Source organism: Leucoraja erinacea, chromosome 3 (genome assembly GCF_028641065.1).
Source record: "Leucoraja erinacea ecotype New England chromosome 3, Leri_hhj_1, whole genome shotgun sequence".
NCBI lineage: Eukaryota > Metazoa > Chordata > Chondrichthyes > Rajiformes > Rajidae > Leucoraja > Leucoraja erinaceus.
The window spans coordinates 100,185,997-100,206,746 of record NC_073379.1 but is presented as its reverse complement, the minus strand read 5'-3'; the positions used below and the strand labels follow the sequence as shown (position 1 = coordinate 100,206,746).

At 40.7% G+C, this 20,750-nt stretch overlaps 1 protein-coding gene across 1 annotated transcript in view; it reads right to left on the bottom strand.

Annotated features, from left to right (window-relative positions):
- The window catches only part of LOC129695871 (protein limb expression 1 homolog), a 40,669-nt gene extending 21,403 nt beyond the window's left edge, over positions 1-19,266 (bottom strand). The window contains exons 1-2 of the mRNA XM_055633283.1: positions 18,633-19,266; positions 12,087-12,250 (exon numbers count right to left, since the gene is read on the bottom strand). Coding sequence (XP_055489258.1) covers positions 12,087-12,250; positions 18,633-18,741 — 273 coding nt within the window. The 5' untranslated portion in view covers positions 18,742-19,266. The remainder of the gene's footprint in view (positions 1-12,086; positions 12,251-18,632) is intronic.
- Between the last annotated feature and the right edge of the window lie 1,484 nt (positions 19,267-20,750).

The window sequence follows — 20,750 nt, the reverse complement described above, 5'->3', positions numbered from 1 at the left end:
CTGTACACTGTTGCTTGCAAGATGACAATAAAGGTTGTGTTTAAGAAGGAACTGCAGATGCTGGAGAATCGAAGGTTACACAAAAAAGCTGGAGAAACTCAGCGGGTGCAGCAGCATCTATGGAGCGAAGGAAATAGGCAACGTTTCGGGCCGAAATTCGGCCCGAAACGTTGCCTATTTCCTTCGCTCCATAGATGCTGCTGCACCCGCTGAGTTTCTCCAGCTTTTTTGTGTAACTGAGAATAAAGGTTGATTGATTGATTGATTGATTGATTGGAAGCAGCAATAAAATTAATGGCAGGAAATTTCTGTTGGGGTTGGGAGACTTCTCAGTCTATGTTAACATTATTGTAAGAGCCTGAAAAAACCTCAGAATAACATTATAATTTCTCTGGGGTTTACTCAACTTTCCTATCAAAATAATATCAAATTAATTTTTTAAAAAAGTGTTTCTTAGATGGGGTCCGGTTCACTATTGATAATAAGATTGCTTAATTTACTTTGATCCATCTATCTTAGATATTGAAGTGCAATAGACACAATATAATTTGTAGTATGTTCACATACATCAAATATAATCAAGAATAGATAGATATGCCATTTATTGTCACTATACATGTACAATGAAATTAAAAGCTGCTCGTACTCAGTGCATACATATAATTTAGTACAAAAAACACAGCCTCAAAATAGCAAAAAAAAAAGTTTTTTTTAGTTTACTGAGCTCATATTTGCAGCTGCTACTTTTAATACCCTGAAACAACAATCTGCCTAAAGTTAATGTGATTTTAAGTGTTCTGGAGGTAACAGTATCCAAGAGATTACTTGTGAATGGAAATCTGCCTAAATTAACAGTGCAAATTCCATTGTTGCATCTGAGCTTTAATATTGCAATCCATTCATCAAATAGTCAAAACAAAGCCACTGAGTGCTCATAAAATATGGATTAAGTTTGTCTAGCTTCGTGGCTTTTTACACTGTCAACCATTGAGCACCAATATGTAATTATAAGTGAGAAATTCAGAATATATGGGAGGGTTGTCACACCAATGTTTGTCTTGGCTAAGCCAAGATTGAATACTGAGGCAGGTGATTTGAGCAGGAGAAAAGGGATTAGATCCTGACCAGGCTTATTATTGTAGTATGGACAAGTGCAACTGTATGCACTTTAAAAGTAATTATTGTTATCTTCTACATGCTTTTGAGGCAGCTGAGATCTAGAATGGAATCAGAAATTAAAACTTCAGTTCCATAGCAGTGATGTTAGTTACTGAGTTGGAAGGTTCCATACAGCAAATGCAATATAGAAACATAGAAACGTAGAAAATAGGTGCAGGAGTAGGCCATTCGGCCCTTCGAGCCTGCACCGCCATTCAATATGATCATGGCTGATCATCCAACTCAGTATCCTGTACCTGCCTTCTCTCCATACCCCCTGATCCCTTTAGCCACAAGGGCCACACCTAACTCCCTCTTAAATATAGCCAATGAACTGGCCTCAACTACCTTCTGGGGCAGAGAATTCCACAGATTCACCACACTCTGTGTAAAAACTGATTTTCTCATCTCGGTCCTAAAAGACTTCCCTCTTATCCTTAAACTATGACCACTAGTTCTGGACTTCCCCAACATCAGGAACAATCTTCCTGCATCTAGCCTGTCCAACCCCTTAAGAATGCAATATCTAATGCAAACACAAATACTTTAATGGCTTTTCCCCAATCAATTAGAAATTATATTTCTGCTCTGAAAAAATATCAGGGACCCGCGAGCTCCCGGTGTCACCATCCACCGGAGTCCGGTCGCAGCAGCGCGCCACAGCAGCTCTCCACGCTCCGTAGCTGGCCAGCTCCATGGAGTTAGGTCCGCTACTCCGCTACTCCACGGGCTCCACGGCTCCACAGGCTCCGTGACTTGAGCCTCTAGGTCGTTCCGATTGGAGGCCGCTCCACGGCGCTAGGCCCCAACGGCAACGGAGACCCGACAGGGAAAAGGTCGGGTCTCCATGCAGGGAAGAGATTGAAAAGTTTCCCACGCATACACATTTAAAAACCCGCTACAAACTAAACCCTCAACAGGACATATTAACATATTAGAGTTGCTATTTAAATAAGGGTTGTTGTTAAAACTGGGCTCATTCCTTTAAGACCATGCAAGAGTATATTGGTAACGTGTGATGGTAGAACTGTAAGCACCAGCTTACCACTGTATGGGGAAGAGATGCTAGGAGTAGGGAGCAGGGAACTTATCAGTTTCCAGTTGAAAATATTCCTCAGATCACATTTAGAGAAACCCTTTTCTGCACTTCTGGACCTCAAAGGAATGAATCCTCTACATCAGCTGAACAACCCCCCTATCCAGCCACTCGCTGCTTCTGTTCATCTGCCCTCTGCATCAATGACGTTGTGCTCAGTTACAACTGTGGAACTGTACAAGAGAAAATGATCAATTTTAATGGAGTTTTGCATAATGGTCCCACTATTTTCAACCCTACATTCTCCCCCTCGATCATTTCTCTTCCATCAAAATGTTCTTTAACCTACAAGAGAATCCAAAAATCGACATATATACCACAGCCTATCTTTCTACCATGGTCACAGGCAGCTACCTCCTGTCTAATGCCCCTGTCCCACTTAGGAAACCTGAACAGAAACCTCTGGAGACTTTGCGCCCCACCCAAGGTTTCCGTGCGGTTCCCGGAGGTTGCAGGTGGTTGCCAGAGGTTGCAGGTAGTGGTAGCAGGTAGGGAGACTGACAAAAACCTCCGGGAACCGCACGGAAACCTTGGGTGGGGCGCAAAGTCTCCAGAGGTTTCCGTTCAGGTTTCCTAAGTGGGACGGGGGCTTTACTCCAACAGACTGTGGGTCCTCTCCCACTCCCCTCAGGAATACCAGGATACAGTGCATTCAGAAAGTATTCAGACCCCTTCACTTTGTCCACATTTTGTTACGTTACAGCCTTATTCTAAAATAGATTACATTCTTTTTTTTAAATCATCAATCTACACACAATACCCCATAATAAAAAGCAAAAACAGGTGTTTAGAAATTTTTGCTAAGTAATTAAAAAGAAATAACTGAAATATCACATTTACATAAATATTCAGACCCTTTACTTTGTTGAGGCACCTTTGGCAGCGATTACAGCCTCAAGTTTTCTTGGGTATGACGCTACAAGCTTGGCACACATGTATTTGGGTAATTTATCCCATTCTTCGCTGCAGATCCTCTCAAGCTCTGTCAGGTTGGATGGGGAACGTCGATGCACAGCTATTTTCAGGTCCCTCCAGAGACGTTCGATCAAGTTCAAGTCCAGGCTCTGGCTGGGCCACTCAAGGACATCCACAGATTTGTCACAAAACCACTCCTGCATTGTCTAGGCTGTGTGCTTAGGGTCGTTGTCCTGTTGGAAGGTGAACCTCCGCCCCAGTCTGAGGTCCACAACGCTCTGGAGCAGGTTTTCATCAAGGATATCTCTCTGTACTTTGCTCCGTTACTCATTCCCTCGATCCTGACTCGTCTCCCAGCCCCTGTCGCTCAAAAACATCCCCACAGCATAATGCTGCCACCACCATGCTTCACCGTGGGTATGGTATTGGCCAGGTGATGAGCGGTGCCTGGTTTCATTCAGCTTGGCATTCAGGCCAAAGAGTTCAATCTTGGTTTCATCAGACCAGAGAATCTTGTTTAGGTGCCTTTTGGCAAACTCCAAGCGGGCTGTCATGTGCCTTTTACTGAGGAGTGGCATCCGTCTGGCCACTCTACCATAAAGGCCTGATTGGTTGAGTGCTGCAGATATAGTTGTCCTTCTAGAAGGTTCTCTCATCTCCACAGAGGAATTCTGTAGCTTTGTCAGAGTCAGAGACCATTGGGTTCTTGATCACCTCCCTGACCAAGGTCCTTCTCCCCCGATCGCGCAGTTTGGCCGGCGGCCAGCTCTATGAAGAGTCCTGGTGGTTCCAAAGTTCTTCCATTTAAGAATGACGGAGGCCACTGTGCTCTGCGGGACCTGCAATGCTGCAGAAATTGTTTTATACCCTTCCCCAGATCTGTGTCTCGACACAATCCTGTCTCGGAGGTCTACGGACAATTCCTTCGTCTTCATGGCTTGGTTTTTGCTCTGACATGCACTGTCAACTGTGGGACCTTATATAGACAGGTGTGTGCCTTTCCAAATCATGTCCAATCAAATTAATTTACCACTGGTCGACTCCAATCAAATTGTAGAAACATCTCAAGAATAATCAATGAAACAGGATGAACCTAAGATCAAATTTGAGTGACATAGCAAAGTGTCTGAATACTTATGTTAATGTGATATTTCATTATTTATTTTTAATTACTTTGCAAACATTTCTAAACACCTGTTTTTGCTTCTTGATTCTGGGGTATTGTGTGTAGATTGGTGATTTAAAAAAAACCGTAACAAACTGTAACGTAACAAAATGTGGAAAAAGTGAAGGGGTCTGAATTCTTTTTGAATGCATTGTATGTATCCAACACAGAAGGATGCACATCTACAGAGCATTTATTGTTCTTTGAAGTTGTTGCATCCAAACTATGTGAATAAAGTCACGCAGAAGACAAATGAGCAGTGGTAGAATGAAAAACAGATTTGTGGAAAGATTAAAGCAACTCCAGCTGTCAAGTCCACAAAGGAAACTACTAAGGGGGAGGTATTGAGGTATGTATTGAGGTATTGAAGTAATACTAAGGTGTTTATAATTAAATGGCACTGATAAAATAAACCCAGCTCCTTCAAAGTAAATCAGGAAAATGGGTCTAAAGGACATAAATTGTAAATCAGTGACACGTTATTTTGAAATAGATATTGAGAAGAATTTCTTCAATCAGGGAGTGATAAATGTTTAGAATAATTTGCAAACAGGGCAGCACGGCAAAATCGCTGGAGGTTTCAGTCTGATGAAAAGACATTGTCAGGAAAGAAGGATTTCATTGCATTGACAACATTTCTCCTTTAACTTGAATACAATAGGACAAGCAACAATACAATTACTGATCATACAAAATATAAAGCTGCAACTTTGTGGAAATCTGGACACACTCTCATGTGTATTCCATATAACTGCTATATGTGGACATACGGTACAGTAAATATTGCAACTCAGCAGTCACTCAGGCAGTTTCAAGTACATTTGTGTTAGTACAATTGTTTTCCCCATAAAGTAGAATTTATTTTGCAATATTTTAAATTCAACATTTTATTTTCTGTAAAATAATAGATTACGTTTGTGGGAAGGTGCCCTTTATATACAGCACAGTGGCACTATCTCACCGCTCACTGTTCAATCCTGACCTCTGGTGCTGTGTGTGCATAGTTCACATATCCTCCTGCAGAGATTTCCTCAACGTCTCTGGTTTCCTCCCACATCCCAAGATGTTCTGGTTGGCAGTTAATTGTCGGGTGTAAATTATCGCTAATGTAGATGGGTGAGGAGTTGCTGGGCACATGAAAGAGTTAAGGTTACAGGGAAATAAGGTGGAGAATGGGACTGATGGGAATGCTCCGTGAGGATGCAACTGAACGATATCTCTCTATGTCATGAGGATAAAAGCATTCATAATCACAATTTCTCCCAAATGTTCAATGAACTTGGTATCTTTAGTCTTTTCAGATGTAAACAGGTTTGATTCCTGACATTGCACAGCTATTAACAAACATTGTCCTACTTTAGATGAATCTCGAGCAAGCAAGACAAGATGCACCGGTAGATTTGCTCTCCTTCGTTAAATGATTCTGATAATGGCAATTGACTGAGGAGTTTGGCCATAAAAACCCTGAAGAACCAGCAGGAAGAAAGACTTGAGTAACTCAGCATGACAGGCAGCATCTCTGGTGAGAAGGAATGGGTGACGTTTCAGGTCAGGTCATAGCAAAAGGATTTGAGTATAGGAGCAGGGAGGTTCTACTGCAGTTGTACAGGGTCTTGGTGAGACCACACCTGGAGTATTGCATACAGTTTTGGTCTCCTAATCTGAGGAAAGACATTCTTGCCATAGAGGGAGTACAGAGAAGGTTCACCAGACTCACTCCTGGGCTGTCAGGACTTTCATATGAAGAAAGACTGGATAGACTCGGCTTGTACTCGCTAGAATTTAGAAGATTGAGGGGGGATCTTATAGAAACTTACAAAATTCTTAAGGGGTTGGACAGGCTAGATGCAGGAAAATTATTCCCGATGTTGGGGAAGTCCAGAACTAGGGGTCACAGTTTAAGGATAAGAGGGAAGTCTTTTAGGACCGAGATGAGAAAATCATTTTTTACACAGAGAGTGGTGAATCTCTGGAATTCTCTGCCATAGAAGGTAGTTGAGGCCAGTTCATTGGCTATATTTAAGAGGGAGTTAGATGTGGCCCTTGTGGCTAAAGGGATCAGGGGGTATGGAGAGATGGCAGGTACAGGATACTGAGTTGGATGATCAGCCATGATCTTATTGAAGGCTCGAAGGGCCGAATGGCCTACTCCTGCACCTGTTTCCTATTTTTCTATTATCATCTGCTCTGATGTGTTAATAGTGTATTTTCGTAGTGATTAATCAGAATTTAATCCAAAACCTAAAGGTTTTAGAATCAAAGACCTAAAGAATCACAGTTTCAAAGAATCATTATTGCATCTGATTTGACTCACACCTGCTCCATGCACAGCAGGTCCCATTCCTCCATTCTCACAATTGCTAATCCATTTCCCCATTTGAAAATTATATTTCCTGCTCCCCTTCCAACCCACATCCTTATCAGGCAGTGAGTTCTAGATCATCACTGCTATCCGGGTGAAAAGGTTAAGATAAGATAGTGCCCAGTATCTTAATCCTAGAACCATCTGCTAATATGAGCAGCATCCTTCCAATTACCCTACCAGCACCATTATGATCTTTTATTTCTTAATAGAGATTTTGAAATCAGGAATATAAATATTGCCAAAAAGCTAGAATGTTGTAGTGGTGAAGGGAATGTACTGATTATGCCACTGGCAGGAATAAAGATTTTTCTTTGTCTGAGATACGGGTATTTAATAAAAAAGAGAGCTGTGCAGCAATAGAGTTTTAATTTTAAAGATTTACCAATACAGATTATCATGGCATTGCGCATCTGGAAATATTTTAGCAAAGAAATACAATAAATGATTGCAGTTGTAGAAAATAAATGCTGAGAGGCTGTACTGAATGAATAAACGTTTCATAAGTGAAATAATTCAATCATTACCGTGATGAGTGAGTTACAAGCTGCATGCAAAAGAGAACATTTATATAGCGTGGAATACAATAGATTCTATTTGCAGTTCTGTAGAACAGTGCTGCCCTATATGTGGGAATTCCTGTCTTCCGTTGAAAAAAAAATACAGCTGTAATCCACTGGGATACAAAAGAGGTGACAGGTGAGTTCTCATGGCCCGCTAACTATAAATTAGCAGCCTGACTGGAGGCCCAATGTCTCCTGTGCTGTCAGGGTGCTTGCAAACTCTGGGACAATTGACGTGGTACTGAACAGTAGAATATTCATATACTTGTAGACAGATTTACATCGTTCTTGAAGATATAGCCCAGCATTAAATCTGAGGTGTGCAATCTGTTACACCTTATATGACTAATATTACTAGATATAATTTATATAATTACTAATTGGCAAAAACAAAGTTAGTTTCACTACTTCCACTCTGACTTTTCTGCACTTCACATATGCAAATGTAAGCGGCTTAGTATGGTCAGAAGGTATGGGATGGAAACTGGCGATAACGCCTCCTTAGTCACTGGGCATTGGAGATGTAAATAAGCACCTGTTGCTCTCTGTCACAGTAGCTAAATAGGGCAGACATTTCTTCAGAGCAATTCTAGCAAAGGTTATTGCAGACATGTTGATGGGATGGGTGCTATGGGTGGATGAGTGAAGTCCAGGGTTAGATAAAGGTAACTATAGATTTATGGGGGAGAACAGAGGGAAGATGAGGAGAATTTTTCATATACATTAGGTTTATGTGGTCTGGATTGCATTGCCTGAAATGCTGATCAAAGCTGATTCAATAGTAACTTTCAAATAAAAATTGAATGTACAGTTGAAAAACAATATTGTGGAGATATGGGGAAAAGACTGGCCACCAACTGGCCACCATTATCTACGAGTCTAAACAGCTCTGATAGATTGATTGCTCTGATATTCTATAACTCTGCCCAGAATGTGACGATCTTCTCATGCTCACTTTACAATCCTTCTTTTAATTCATTTTCAGAGTTTGGGTGTCATTGTAAAAGTTAACCCTAACTGCCCTTGAGAAGTGGTGATGTTACCTTTTGAAACTAAAGGTTGTCAGTATTTTCTACACTAAAAAAGGCACTGCTATGACAGTACTGCAATGGTATTTATGAAGCTGGTCTGGTTGAATTTTTCGTAAATGAATTTCGGTGTCAGGGCATTCTGATTGTTGCATGGATAATCCTACTTCATTATGTTCGGGGTTTAATTGACAGACTGGGATATAGTTAAGAGCATGCGACTGCATGTGGCAAGCGCGACCAAACCGGAAGCGGGGGCCGCGCGGAGGTCGAGTGTTCCCCGTACAGGGCTGGTCCCATCAGCATGCACCTGCATGCGCCTGCATGCGGTGAGGGCGACCAAACCAGAAGTGGGGACCGCGCGGAGGTCAAGTTAATGACGTGAAGTTCGAGCGAAGTCCGCGGGAAGTTTGCGCGTGACGTACGACGTCAAGACGCTGCGTACGGTGTCAAGACGCTGCGTATGCCCGTTGAGGCGGTGCGTACGGCCTCAATGTGGCTGCAGGCCGGCAGGCTGTTGCCACATGGAATTTTTGAACACGGTCAGTTTTTCGGAGCCCCGCGCGATGTCGGGACCAGCTCCGTACAACTCCATACGGCTCCGGCGATCGAAGTGGGACCGGCCCCGCGAGGCCGTACGGCTCAAGCGACCACGTTAGGTCGCACTTGCCGCATGCAGTCGCATGCTCGTGGGACAGGCCCTTTAGACAGACACTTTAGACACTCCTTAAATTGAGGAGTGCCATTCATTCTTATATTTATTTTTAATAAAAAATAAATAAAAAATAGCTGAAACATTACAAGATCAAACTCAACCTCTTGCAAGGTATCACCTATTTCTTTTCCATTATGTACTGTTCTAATTAAGCTGCTGCATGTGAAACAGATGTGGGCAATCATGGTCATGAACAACAGTTCATACTACATTTTGGAACAGAGGCTGTACCTTCCAAAGCTGCTGTGCATTAATTATTTAATCTCTACTTTAGGAGGTAGATGTTGAATTGACAAATTCTTCTGGTAAATTAATTCATAAACAGTCATGTGCAAAAATAAGAAGGCAATCCAAATGTGGCAGAGATAAATGTGTTGTTAAAACAGAATATTAACACTGAGTATTATGCATCTCGTGAGGGGAAAACAAAATCTGTTTGAGTTTACAACCTTAAATTATACTTTCTAGTCATAGATTTAATGAAGGACATAAGTGTATTTCAGATTTTACTGTATATGCAAAATAATATATATCAGACTGAGGGAGATGCTACCTGTCCCACTGAGTTTCTCCAGGTTTTTGCGTCTATCTTCAGTTTAAACCAGCATCTGCAATTCCTTCCAACACGTATGAGACTGAGGGAATTTGGTTTTGTAGAAGGAATATGAAGGTGAAAGTAAATCCAAAAGTAAGGTGAAAGTAAATCCAAAGAGTTTCTACAGCTATATTAATAGCAAAAGGATAACTAGGGATAAAATTGGTCTATTAGAGAGTCAGAGTGGACAGCTATCTGTAGAGCCAAAAGAGATGGGGGAGATATTGAACAATTTATTTTCTTCGGTATTCACAAAGGAGAAGGATATTGAATTATGTGAGGTAAGGGAAACAAGTAGGGTAGCTATGGAACCTATGAGATTCAAAGAAGAGGAAGTACTGACACTTTTGAAAAATATAAAAGTGGATAAGTCTCCAGGTCCGGACAGGATATTCCCTAGGATATTGAGGGAAGTTAGTGTAGAAATAGCAGGGGCTATGACAGAAATATGTCAAATGTCATTAGAAACGGGAATAGTGCCGGAGGATTGGCGTACTGCGCATGTTGTTCCATTGTTAAAAAGGGTTCAACCTAGCAATTATAGACCTGTTTGTTTGACGTCAGTGGTGGGCAAATTAATGGAAAGGATACTTAGAGATAATATATATAAGCATCTGGATAAACAGGGTCTGATTAGGAACAGTCAACCTGGATTTGTGCCTGGAAGGTCATGTTTGACTAATCTGTTTGAATTTTTTGAAGAGGTTACTCGGGAAATTGATGAGGGTAAAGCAGTGGATGTTGTATATATGGACTTCAGTAAGGCCTTTGACAAGGTTCCCCATGGAAGGTTGGTTAAGAAGGTTCAATTGTTGGGTATTAATGGTGGAGTAGCAAGATGGATTCAACAGTGGCTGAATGGGAGATGCCAGAGAGTAATGGTGGATGGTTGTTTGTCAGGTTGGAGGCCAGTGACTAGTGGGGTGCCACAGGGATCTGTGTTGGGTCCACTGTTGTTTGTCATGTACATCAATGATCTGGATGATGGTGTGGTAAATTGGATTAGTAAGCATGCAGATGATACTAAGATAGGTGGTGTTGTGGATAATGAAGTAGATTTTCAAAGCCTACAGAGAGATTTAGGCCAGTTGGAAGAATGGGCTGAAAGATGGCAGATGGAGTTTAATGCTGATAGGTATGAGGTGCTACATCTTGGCAGGACAAATCAAAATAGGACGTACATGGTAAATGGTAGGGAATTGAGGAATGCAGTTGAACAGAGGGATCTAGGAATAACTGTGCACAGTTCCCTGAAGGTGGATTCTCATGTAGATAGGGTGGTAAAGAAAGCTTTTGGTGTGCTGGCCTTTATAAATCAGAGCATTGAGTATAGAAGTTGGGATGTAATGTTAAAATTGTATAAGGCATTGGTGTGGCCAATTCTGGAGTATGGTGTACAATTTTGGTCGCCTAATTATAGGAAGGATGTCAACAAAATAGAGAGAGTACAGAGGAGATTTACTAGAATGGGTTTCAGCAACTAAGTTAAAGAGAAAGGTTGAACAAGTTAGGTCTTTATTCTCTGGAGCGCAGAAGATTAAGGGGGGACTTGATAGAGGTCTTTAAAATGATGAGAGGGATAGACAGAGTTGACGTGGATAAGCTTTTCCCACTGAGAGTAGGGAAGATTCAAACAAGAGGACATAACTTGAGAATTAGGGGACAGAAGTTTAGGGGTAACATGAGGGGGAACTTCTTTACTCAGAGAGTGGTAGCGGTGTGGAATGAGCTTCCAGTGGAGGTGGTGGAGGCAGGTTCGTTTTTATCATTTAAAAATAAATTTGGTAGTTATATGGACGGGAAAGGAATGGAGGGTTATGGTCTGAGTGCAGGTAGATGGGACTAGGGGAGAATACGTGTTCGGCACGGACTAGAAGGGCCGAGATGGCCTGTTTCCGTGCTGTAATTGTTATATGAATATCAAACATTTCTCTTTATCGTCTGATCCTGATCAATAGAAATACATTTTCATTAAGAAATACCCGTACATTTCTTCAGTATTTCTATCAAACACCTACAGTGATTTAATAGTTTGTCATTATCACTGATGTCGATAAACTATTGGAATGTCAACAGTCATCAATCATTTGTTTGTGTACAGGGTCTGTAATTACTGCACCATATGGATAAATCCAGTCAGCAATTAAGATATATGTGAAAAATCAACGATACACTGAAAAAAAGTACCAGTAAGAGAAGTGCCACTATAATTGTAAAGGGCCTGGTCCCACTTGGACGTCATTTGCGCGTCATGCAGGTGGCGAGTGAAGATTTTGTGAATCCCAAAATCCTGGGGCGCCGTGCACGACTGCGCGTCACTGCCTATGTCACCATGGCTCACTATGTGCCATGCGTACATAATGCACGCTATACGCACATCAGGTGTACACGATGTCGCGTAAATGACACGCAAATGATGCCCAAGTGCCAGGCCCTTAAAGACATAAAATGCACATATCTATGTTAAATACAATTTAATTAAGTGTTACCTGAAAGCTGCCAAAGCAACTGCCTCCTGGCAGAGTGACATAACACACATATGGAGCAGCAGAAGATGGCACTGATTCATATACCACAAGGCTTCCATTCTTAAAAACAGCTCCTTGATTTCTTTTCTTCTCCCAAAACTCTTGCAAAGTTTCTACCACATTCACTATGCGAAGGGAAAGAAAGGGCCACATTGAGAACAGAAATTAAAATTCAACAAACACCATCCTTATCCTGGTTTTCTCATAAGTAAACCAGTTAACAGTAGTAAATGCAATTCAGTCTTTGTCCTTGACTGTGAATTATTTGCAACAATAGCTGTTACTTGTACAGCACCGTTAAAATGGAACAAAAATGTCAAGGCTCTTCACAAAAATGTAAGATCAAAACCGAATACCGAACAATGCAAGGGAAAATTACAAAACAAAATTGTCAAAACGGAGTGAATTGCTTAAAGAAAAATAAATAACAGAGGCAGGATGAATTGGAGAGGTTGTTACTTTGGCAACAGGAGGACACAACTTCTAATGGTGAGCAATTAAATTCAAGGGTGAGGAAGGGATTACAATTAGAGGAATGAGGATCTTGAGGAGGGTTGTCGGTTGGAAGAAATTTGAGGTATAGAGGGGCGAAACAGAACCAGAGTGAGAATTTTAAATAGCTGAGCTAGCTCCTGCTGGTTATAGAGTGATAGTCATACAGTGTGGAAACAGGCCCTTTGACCCAACTTACCCACTCATCTTACCTGCCTGCATTTGTCCAAATCCCTCTCAACCTAACCTATCCATGAAGCTGTCGAAATGTTTCTTAAATATTCTGATAGGATCTGCCTCAACTACCTCCTCTGGCAGCTCATTCCATACATCGCCACCACCACCTTTGTGTAAAAGAATTGCCCCTCAGGTTCCTATTAAATCTTCTCCCTCTCACCTTAAATCTATGTCCTCTGCATCTCGATTCTTCTACTTCGGGAAAAAGCATGGCATTCACCTGATCTATTTCTCCTGTAATTTTGTACACCTCTGTAAGATCACCCCTCATCTTCCTGCGCTCCAAGGATTAAAGTCATAACGCACTCAACTTCCTATAGCTCAGGCCCTTGAGTCCAGGCAACATCCACGTAAATCTTCACTGCACCCTTACTGACTTGGCATTATATTTCCTATAACCTGACCAAAACTGAACACAATACTCTAAATGTGGCCTCACCGGTGTCTTATTCCATCAACCATTCCTCAGCCCGCCTGCCCAACCGATCAAGATCCTGCTGCAATTTTTGATAACGTTTTCACTATCTACAATACCACCTCTTTATGTACTTATGTATAAAATCTTTTGGGATTATCCTGAATGGTATCTGCCAGAGCTATCTCCTGTCCACTTTTTGCCCTCCTGAGTTCCTTTTTTAGCTTATTTATCAGTTCCCGAAACTCCTCCAGAGATACACTTGATCCCAGCAGCTTCTACCTGCCCCCTGCCTCCTTCTTGCTCTTGTCCAGAGCTTCATGTCCTCTCATCTTCCAAACTTCCTTACGCTCACCTGCCTTGCCCATCACTCTAACAACAACATGCATTTCCTGGACTCTTGTCAGCACATTTTTTAAAACATCCCACTTTCCCAATGTTCATTTTCCTTCAAACAACCTGCTCCATTCAACTTGAATGAGTTCCTCTCCAATACCTTCAGACCCAAGCCTTGACCCAATTTAGAATGTCAACTCGTGGGCCCAACCTATCTCTACCCATAACTATCTTAAACCTAACAGAACAGTGGTCACAGGTGCCAAAAGGTACATCCATGAACAGGTCATCCACGTGCTCCTCCTAATATTCCAAGATTAGATCAAGCGTTGCCCTCTCCCATGTGGGGCCCTCTACATATAGCTGGAGGACATTTTCTTGAACACATTTGACATGTTCCACTCTGTCTAAACCTTTTGCACTATGACATTCCCAGTCAATATTGGGAACGTTATAATCCACAATTATGACAACCTTATAAAACCTCCAGATGCCTGCAATCTCCGAGCAAATTTGCTCTTTTAATTCCCGTTGACTGTTTGGCGGCCAGTGGTACACCTAGTTCCACCCATATACCCTCACTCGACAAGCCGTCTGTAATGTTCCTTCTGATCACTGTCGTGACGTCCACTTTAATCAATAATGCAACACCCCTTCCTATTTTAACCCCACCTCTGTTTCTCCTGAAGCACCTGTATACTGAAACAATGAGCTGCCAGTTCTGCCTCTCACTTAATCAGCTTTCTGTAATGGCTACAATGTCCCAGTCGCACGTTCCTATCCATGTGCTAAGCTCATCTGCCTTACTCATCTTGCATTGAAATGTGCAATTTAACCCAACAGTTCTTCCACGCTCTTTGCCTTTCTACTGCCTATTCTGTTGACTAAACTTCACTCATCAGACTCCTAACTAGCTTCCAGCCTCTCACCTGCCTTGGTCCTGCATAGGATCCCATCCCCCTGCCAATCTAGTCAAAACCCACACTTATATACCCGCACTTATAGTGAAATTGCTTGCCCTGGGCCCCTCCAGTTGATTCCCCTCCAGTTAAGCTGCAACCCATCCCTCTTGTTCAAGTCGGCTCTGCCCCAGAAGGGATCCCAATGGTCTAGAAATCTGAATCCCTGCCGCCTGCACCCTCAGCCACACATTCATCTCCTCTATCTTCCTGTCCCTACCCTCACTAACACGTGGCACTGGAAACGATTCAGAGATCACTACACTGGAGGTCCTGCTTTTTAGCCTTTTACCCAACTCTCTTTACTCATTTTGCAGAACCTCCTTCTTTTTCCTGCCTATGCCAACATGCACGACTTCTAGCTGCTCTCCCTCCCCATTGTGGATGTGATGTGGCCACCCAGAGACATTCTGGACCCTGGCACCAGGGACCACCATCCCGGAGTCTCGACTGCTGCCACAGAACCTCCCGTCTGCACCACTAACTCAGGGGTTGCCTTCCACTATGGCTCTGCCTGACATCGCCCTACCCTGCTGCGCCTCAGCATCAGGGGTGGTGTCACAGCCCTGCTTGCCACTGCTGCTCAACTGCCGTTCTACAGTATTATGTTTGGACTTCTTTTTAAATGACCTGTTGTTGGTGACTCCAACAGCAATAAGGTCATTATAGAGTGGAACTGATATGGCTCTCATTCTAATCCAATTACTGCATGCAGACCTAAAATCTGGGGAAGTTGACAGAATTGTGGAGAGTATTGTTTATAGGAAAACCTAAGGATAAGTGGGTAGCTCTGTGAGCTGGCATAGACCTGATTGGACATAATTACCTCCTTCTTTGTCATAAGGAAGTAAGAAATATGTCTAAAATAGGTATAATAGGCATATTGACATTATGGGTTTCATTCACACCATTTTTAAGTTAAAGGCACGAAATAAATATGGGTTGTTAATGGGACTTGGTGATCTCTGGGGTTATTGAACTTCATATTCTCAATAAAAACTCCATCAACACATCATTTCATGAATATAACAATTTGCTTAACAGTTAAATGATTTTAGTAAATAAATCAAAAACAGCACAAAATAGTTTACAATTAAATGACCAGAGCTACTCAGTGACTTCCTCCCTTAAATTTGCCTGCTCAGTAAACAAAGTAAGACTATTGATCTCAGCTGAACTAGGCTTGAGAACCATCTGACACAGAGTAATTTCACCTTTTCATTACAGGTCCAATTTTGTTTTTTCTGTTCAATTGCAAAAGAGGAAAACCCTGCATCAAATTGTATTTCTTCTACAAGCTCCACCTGGTTACTGCAGCAGCTTCCACAATTATTCAAACGCACTGATTTGATCTCATGATCTAACCAAATAATTAAATCGCTAGAATCCCTATTCACTCTTTGTTTTCAACAGATGAGTCCTGATCTACTCAATGTTTCCTGCATTTTGTGCTTTTATTTTTGATTTTTGGTATCAACAGTTTATTAAGTGGCCTATTTTTTCAAAAGGTTTATTTTAGATTATTTATCCCTGGAACTGAATCAAAACACTATTATTTTTTTTTGCATAACAGGAATAAAAAAAGGGAAACCTGATATCCTTAGAGTTTTCCTTTTAATTGTTTTTGCCATTATCTGAGAATAAAATGGTGCATACAAATTCTGTAGAATGCCTCATGAGTTCTTGTCACTGAATGAATCAAATGTAGAATCAGTCATTTCCAAGACGTTTCTAATGGTTGAAAATGCAATATTTATATATAATGGGCTCTAAGCTTGATGTATGGAAAGTTCTAAGTATGTACACAGCATATGTTTCTCATTGCTGACTCTATATTTTAAACATTATGTGTTTGGTGATTGATAAAAATGGTGTCTGAGTAGTCTATGGACCTCAATGTCATTGAATATTAGTTACACAGGGTAAAGGGATGCTGGCTGCTTTTAAAGTACAATGAGCGTTTGTTACAACAAATATGGGATTCATTCAACTGGACTTTGTGTGCCCGATTTACAATTTTACGGAGATAAAACGTAAATAATATTTTGCAATAGTTATCAGTATCTTGCCATTCAATCAGCAAACAACTACTGTAGCTGGAAGAAGGCCAACACTACATTGGTGTTCTTAATTATATAGGTGTCGTATCAGGTAATAATTCGATATGAAATTTGAACTTCAGCTCTGAAATTTAGCAATACAAAATAGAATGTAGAAAATGAAATATAAATATGATCGTCTTAGAGTTAAAGTTTTCCTTTCACTTTAGAATCTATCTAAAGCTAGAAATTTTGAACCTGAGTTTATAATCAGAAAATGTTATACCTTACCATGTGAACACAGAATACATTTGTATTTAAAAATGTCCCACAGTAAGTAGTAATATTGTTACTCCAGATAACCCTTCTGTTACAGACATTTCCTTTCTAATCATATTGGGATTGTGGAAAATAGACAAAAAAAAAATGTCCATTATATCTTACTTACGGAATTCCTCTTCAACCAGTTGAATCAACCATCTGTACTGGTTGGAACTGGTGCTTAACAGAGTTTGGGAATGGAGTACATCAACATGACAGGCTATTCAACACCAGAAATAAGTTATCTGTTATCTTATCAAGTGCCACACAAAGAGTGTGGTACAAGCTGAACCTCTCTCGTCTGAAAGATTTTAACACATATTTCCATCAAATATTAATAAGCCAGTGTTTTTAAAAGCTAAGTGAGGTTTAAACATTCTTAATCTGCACAAGTAGGAAAGTAATTGTAAATACTGGAAACATAGACACAAAAATCTGGATCAGAATACTGGACTGAGAAATAATTCCATATATAACATAATCATTCAATTTTTTTCTGTGATATCTTACCAATGTGTTCTATATTTTTAACAGTTTTCTTTCTGTTTATCGGTTTGTATTTACTTTATTAGTCTGCACTTTTTGAGTTACAGCCACATTGTGCACATGAAGGTCAGTATTGAAGCAGTTGGATTTTTTGTGAACTTTATTTGTTCTTTTTCATCTTGTTCACTATTATAAAGACTATAATTTATTTATTTTTTAAACATCCTTAACTTATTTATTCGAAGCAAGGGTCAAGTATCGAATTCTCTTTTATATTTGAACACATATCCATAGTAGCAACTAATTTATTTACACATAACTGTGTATGCATGAATAGTTTAATATAAAATATTTGTTTGGACTTTAATTATTTTGAGAGCTATGTGCATTACGTTGTTTACGAGTCATGATCCCACTTCTAATTAAGTCACAGGTAGAAAAATGTTAGTAAATTCCAACACATACTTGAAGTGTCTATTTTATGAAATGTTTACTTATGAAATGTTACTTATGAAACTCATTGAGTGCATTATAATATCCAGTCACAGTCAAATACCTCAACCTTAATGTATGTTGTATCCCTCGCTACCAGCCAAATCTAGATATTTTTAAGTTACTATAGCGAATTGTAGAGTGGACATGTCCACCATTATAAAACGAATAGGTTATAATCATTCTCCTTTGCTTGTGAAATACATTGCTTGAAAGCCTAACCACTTCAAAGGACAAAAAGAACCAGCAGTCTTGATGCAGTCATAAAAGTGTTCAGATTTCATGAAACAAAAGACTTTGCTTTCAAGGGGGCAATTTATTGTCCAGAGAAAGTGAACCAAAATAAAATGTTTTACAAGCTATCAGACATTAAGCAAATCAACATAAAATGCTGTTCGTGAATGTGCACTGTGCAATTTTACTAGGATTCATTTGTTTTAAAAATAGAAAACACATTAAAAGTTAAGAAGAAGCACAATTAGATCCGATAAAAACATGTGAGAAATCAAACCAATGTGTAAATCTCACTTTTTAACTTACCAGCATTAGTATTATTATTGCAGAAATGTGTATGATTTACAAATATGCAATAAAATAGAACATGCCTGTAGAATTGCTATATCAAATTGGCATATGTTATTACTACATAGAAACATAGAAACATAGAAACATAGAAGACATAGAAACATAGATACATAAAGATATACTTTAAAAAAAAACATTTACTCACAATCTTTAAAGCCAAATGCAGGATTTTTCTCAGGCAACAATGAGGAGACTATATCTTGCAGAGATTTCACAGTGTTATCCATCTTGCGTCTGTCTTCTTCAGATAACATATACGCACTACCCACATGCCTGAATTACTCTGGCTCTGCACTGAGCTTCTGTGGAAGTCCAATGAGGCAGTATGGACTGGTAAGATTTCTTGTATACATCTGCCAATCAGACATTGAGTAGTCTGAAAAGCCAACCAGGGGTTCTTATCCCTGGCTTGCCTACGTTTGTAGTTTTGGGAGCTAATTAGCTGGAAGGCTATCTGACAAGCTGCTGTTTCATTCTTTTTGATGTAACACTCACTGACAGCCATCTAATCATTCAAGGAAATTCCTTGTCTGACCTACCAGTCAAAGGCTTTAGTTGTTTCAGTTCTTTGAATCACATAAATGTGTCTGCTTCGTGGGAGTTGAACATCACAAACTAAAATATGGTTGAGCTTCATCTGTAACTTTAAGTTTAAATAAAATCAGACAATTTTCGATTGACATAAAAATCAAACTCGACAGGGTCCTTGTCCTTGACAAAGTAAAAAGCTTCTGTTGCAAAGTCTGTTCTCTTATTGGAAAGACTGTTACTGATCTGGATGAAAGTGCAGACAGCATGGATCACCTTCATTTCATTCTGCGCTTCAGACCTCCTGCACATGAATGAATGGCGTTTTGAAAGCTTTTCCACCCGCATTTCAAAGGTACAAAATGACATTGGTTCAGAAATGTCATAGCTGTGCCCAAGGGACTGGCATGTAGACTTTCAGAAAGCCTTTGATAAGGTCCCGCACGGGAGACTGGTAATTAAAATTAAAGCACATGGTATTGGGGGTAGGGTGTTGACATGGATAGAAAAGAAGACTGGAAGCAAAGAGTAGGAGTGAACGGGTCCTTTTCAGAACGGCAAGCAGTGGCGAGTGGAGTGCCGCAAGGCTCGGTGTTGGGGCCGCAACTGTTTACCGTATATATTAATGATTTGGAAGAGGGAATCAGGAGCAACACTAGCAGGTTTACAGATGACACAAAGCTGGGTGGCAGTGTGAACTGTGAAGAGGATGTTAGGAGGTTACAGGGTGACCTGGACAGGTTGAGTGAGTGGGCAGATGCATGGCAAATGCAGTATAATATAGATACATGTGAGGTTATCCACTTTGGCGGCAAAAATAAGGGGGCAGATTATTATCTCGATGGGGTTAGGTTAGGTAAGGGGGAGGTACAGCGAGACCTGGGCGTCCTTGTACACCGGTCACTGAAAGTTGGCGTGCAGGTACAGCAGGCAGTGAAGAAAGCCAATGGAATGTTGGCCTTCATAACAAGAGGATTTCAGTATAGGAGTAAAGAGGTTCTTCTGCAGTTGTATAGGGCTCTGGTGAGACCACATCTGGAGTATTGTGTACAGTTTTGGTCTCCTAATTTGAGGAAGAACATCCTTGTGATTGAGGCAGTGCAGCGTAGGTTCACGAGATTGATCCCTGGAATGGCGGGACTGTCATGTGAGGAAAGATTGAAAAGACTAGGCTTGTATTCACTGGAGTTTAGAAGGATGAGGGAGGATCTTATAGAAACATATAAAATTATAAAAGGACTGGACAAGCTAGATGCAGGAAAAATGTTCCCAATGTTGGGCGAGTCCAGAACCAGGGGCCACAGTCTTAGAATAAAGGGGAAGCCATTTAAGACTGAGGTGTGAAAAAAAATGTTCACCCAGAGAGTTGTGATTTTGTGGAATTCCCTGCCACAGAGGGGAGTGGAGGCCAAGTCACTGAATGGATTTAAGAGAGAGTTAGATAGAGCTCTAGTGGAATCAAGGGATATGGGGAGATGGCAGGCACGGGTTATTGATTGGGGTCGATCAGCCATGATCACAATGAATGGCGGTGCTGACTCGAAGGGCTGAATGGCCTCCTCCTGCACCTATTTTCTATGTTTCTATGTTCACAATCATTGCCTACCTTGCCTTCTCATTGCCAAAGCTACTCTGTTTGAAGTGATCTTTCCTACATTATTCTTGCACATTAACGAAGAAACACATTTAAAGAAATTGAAACAATACTTAATATTTTATTCATAGTTTAATTGAG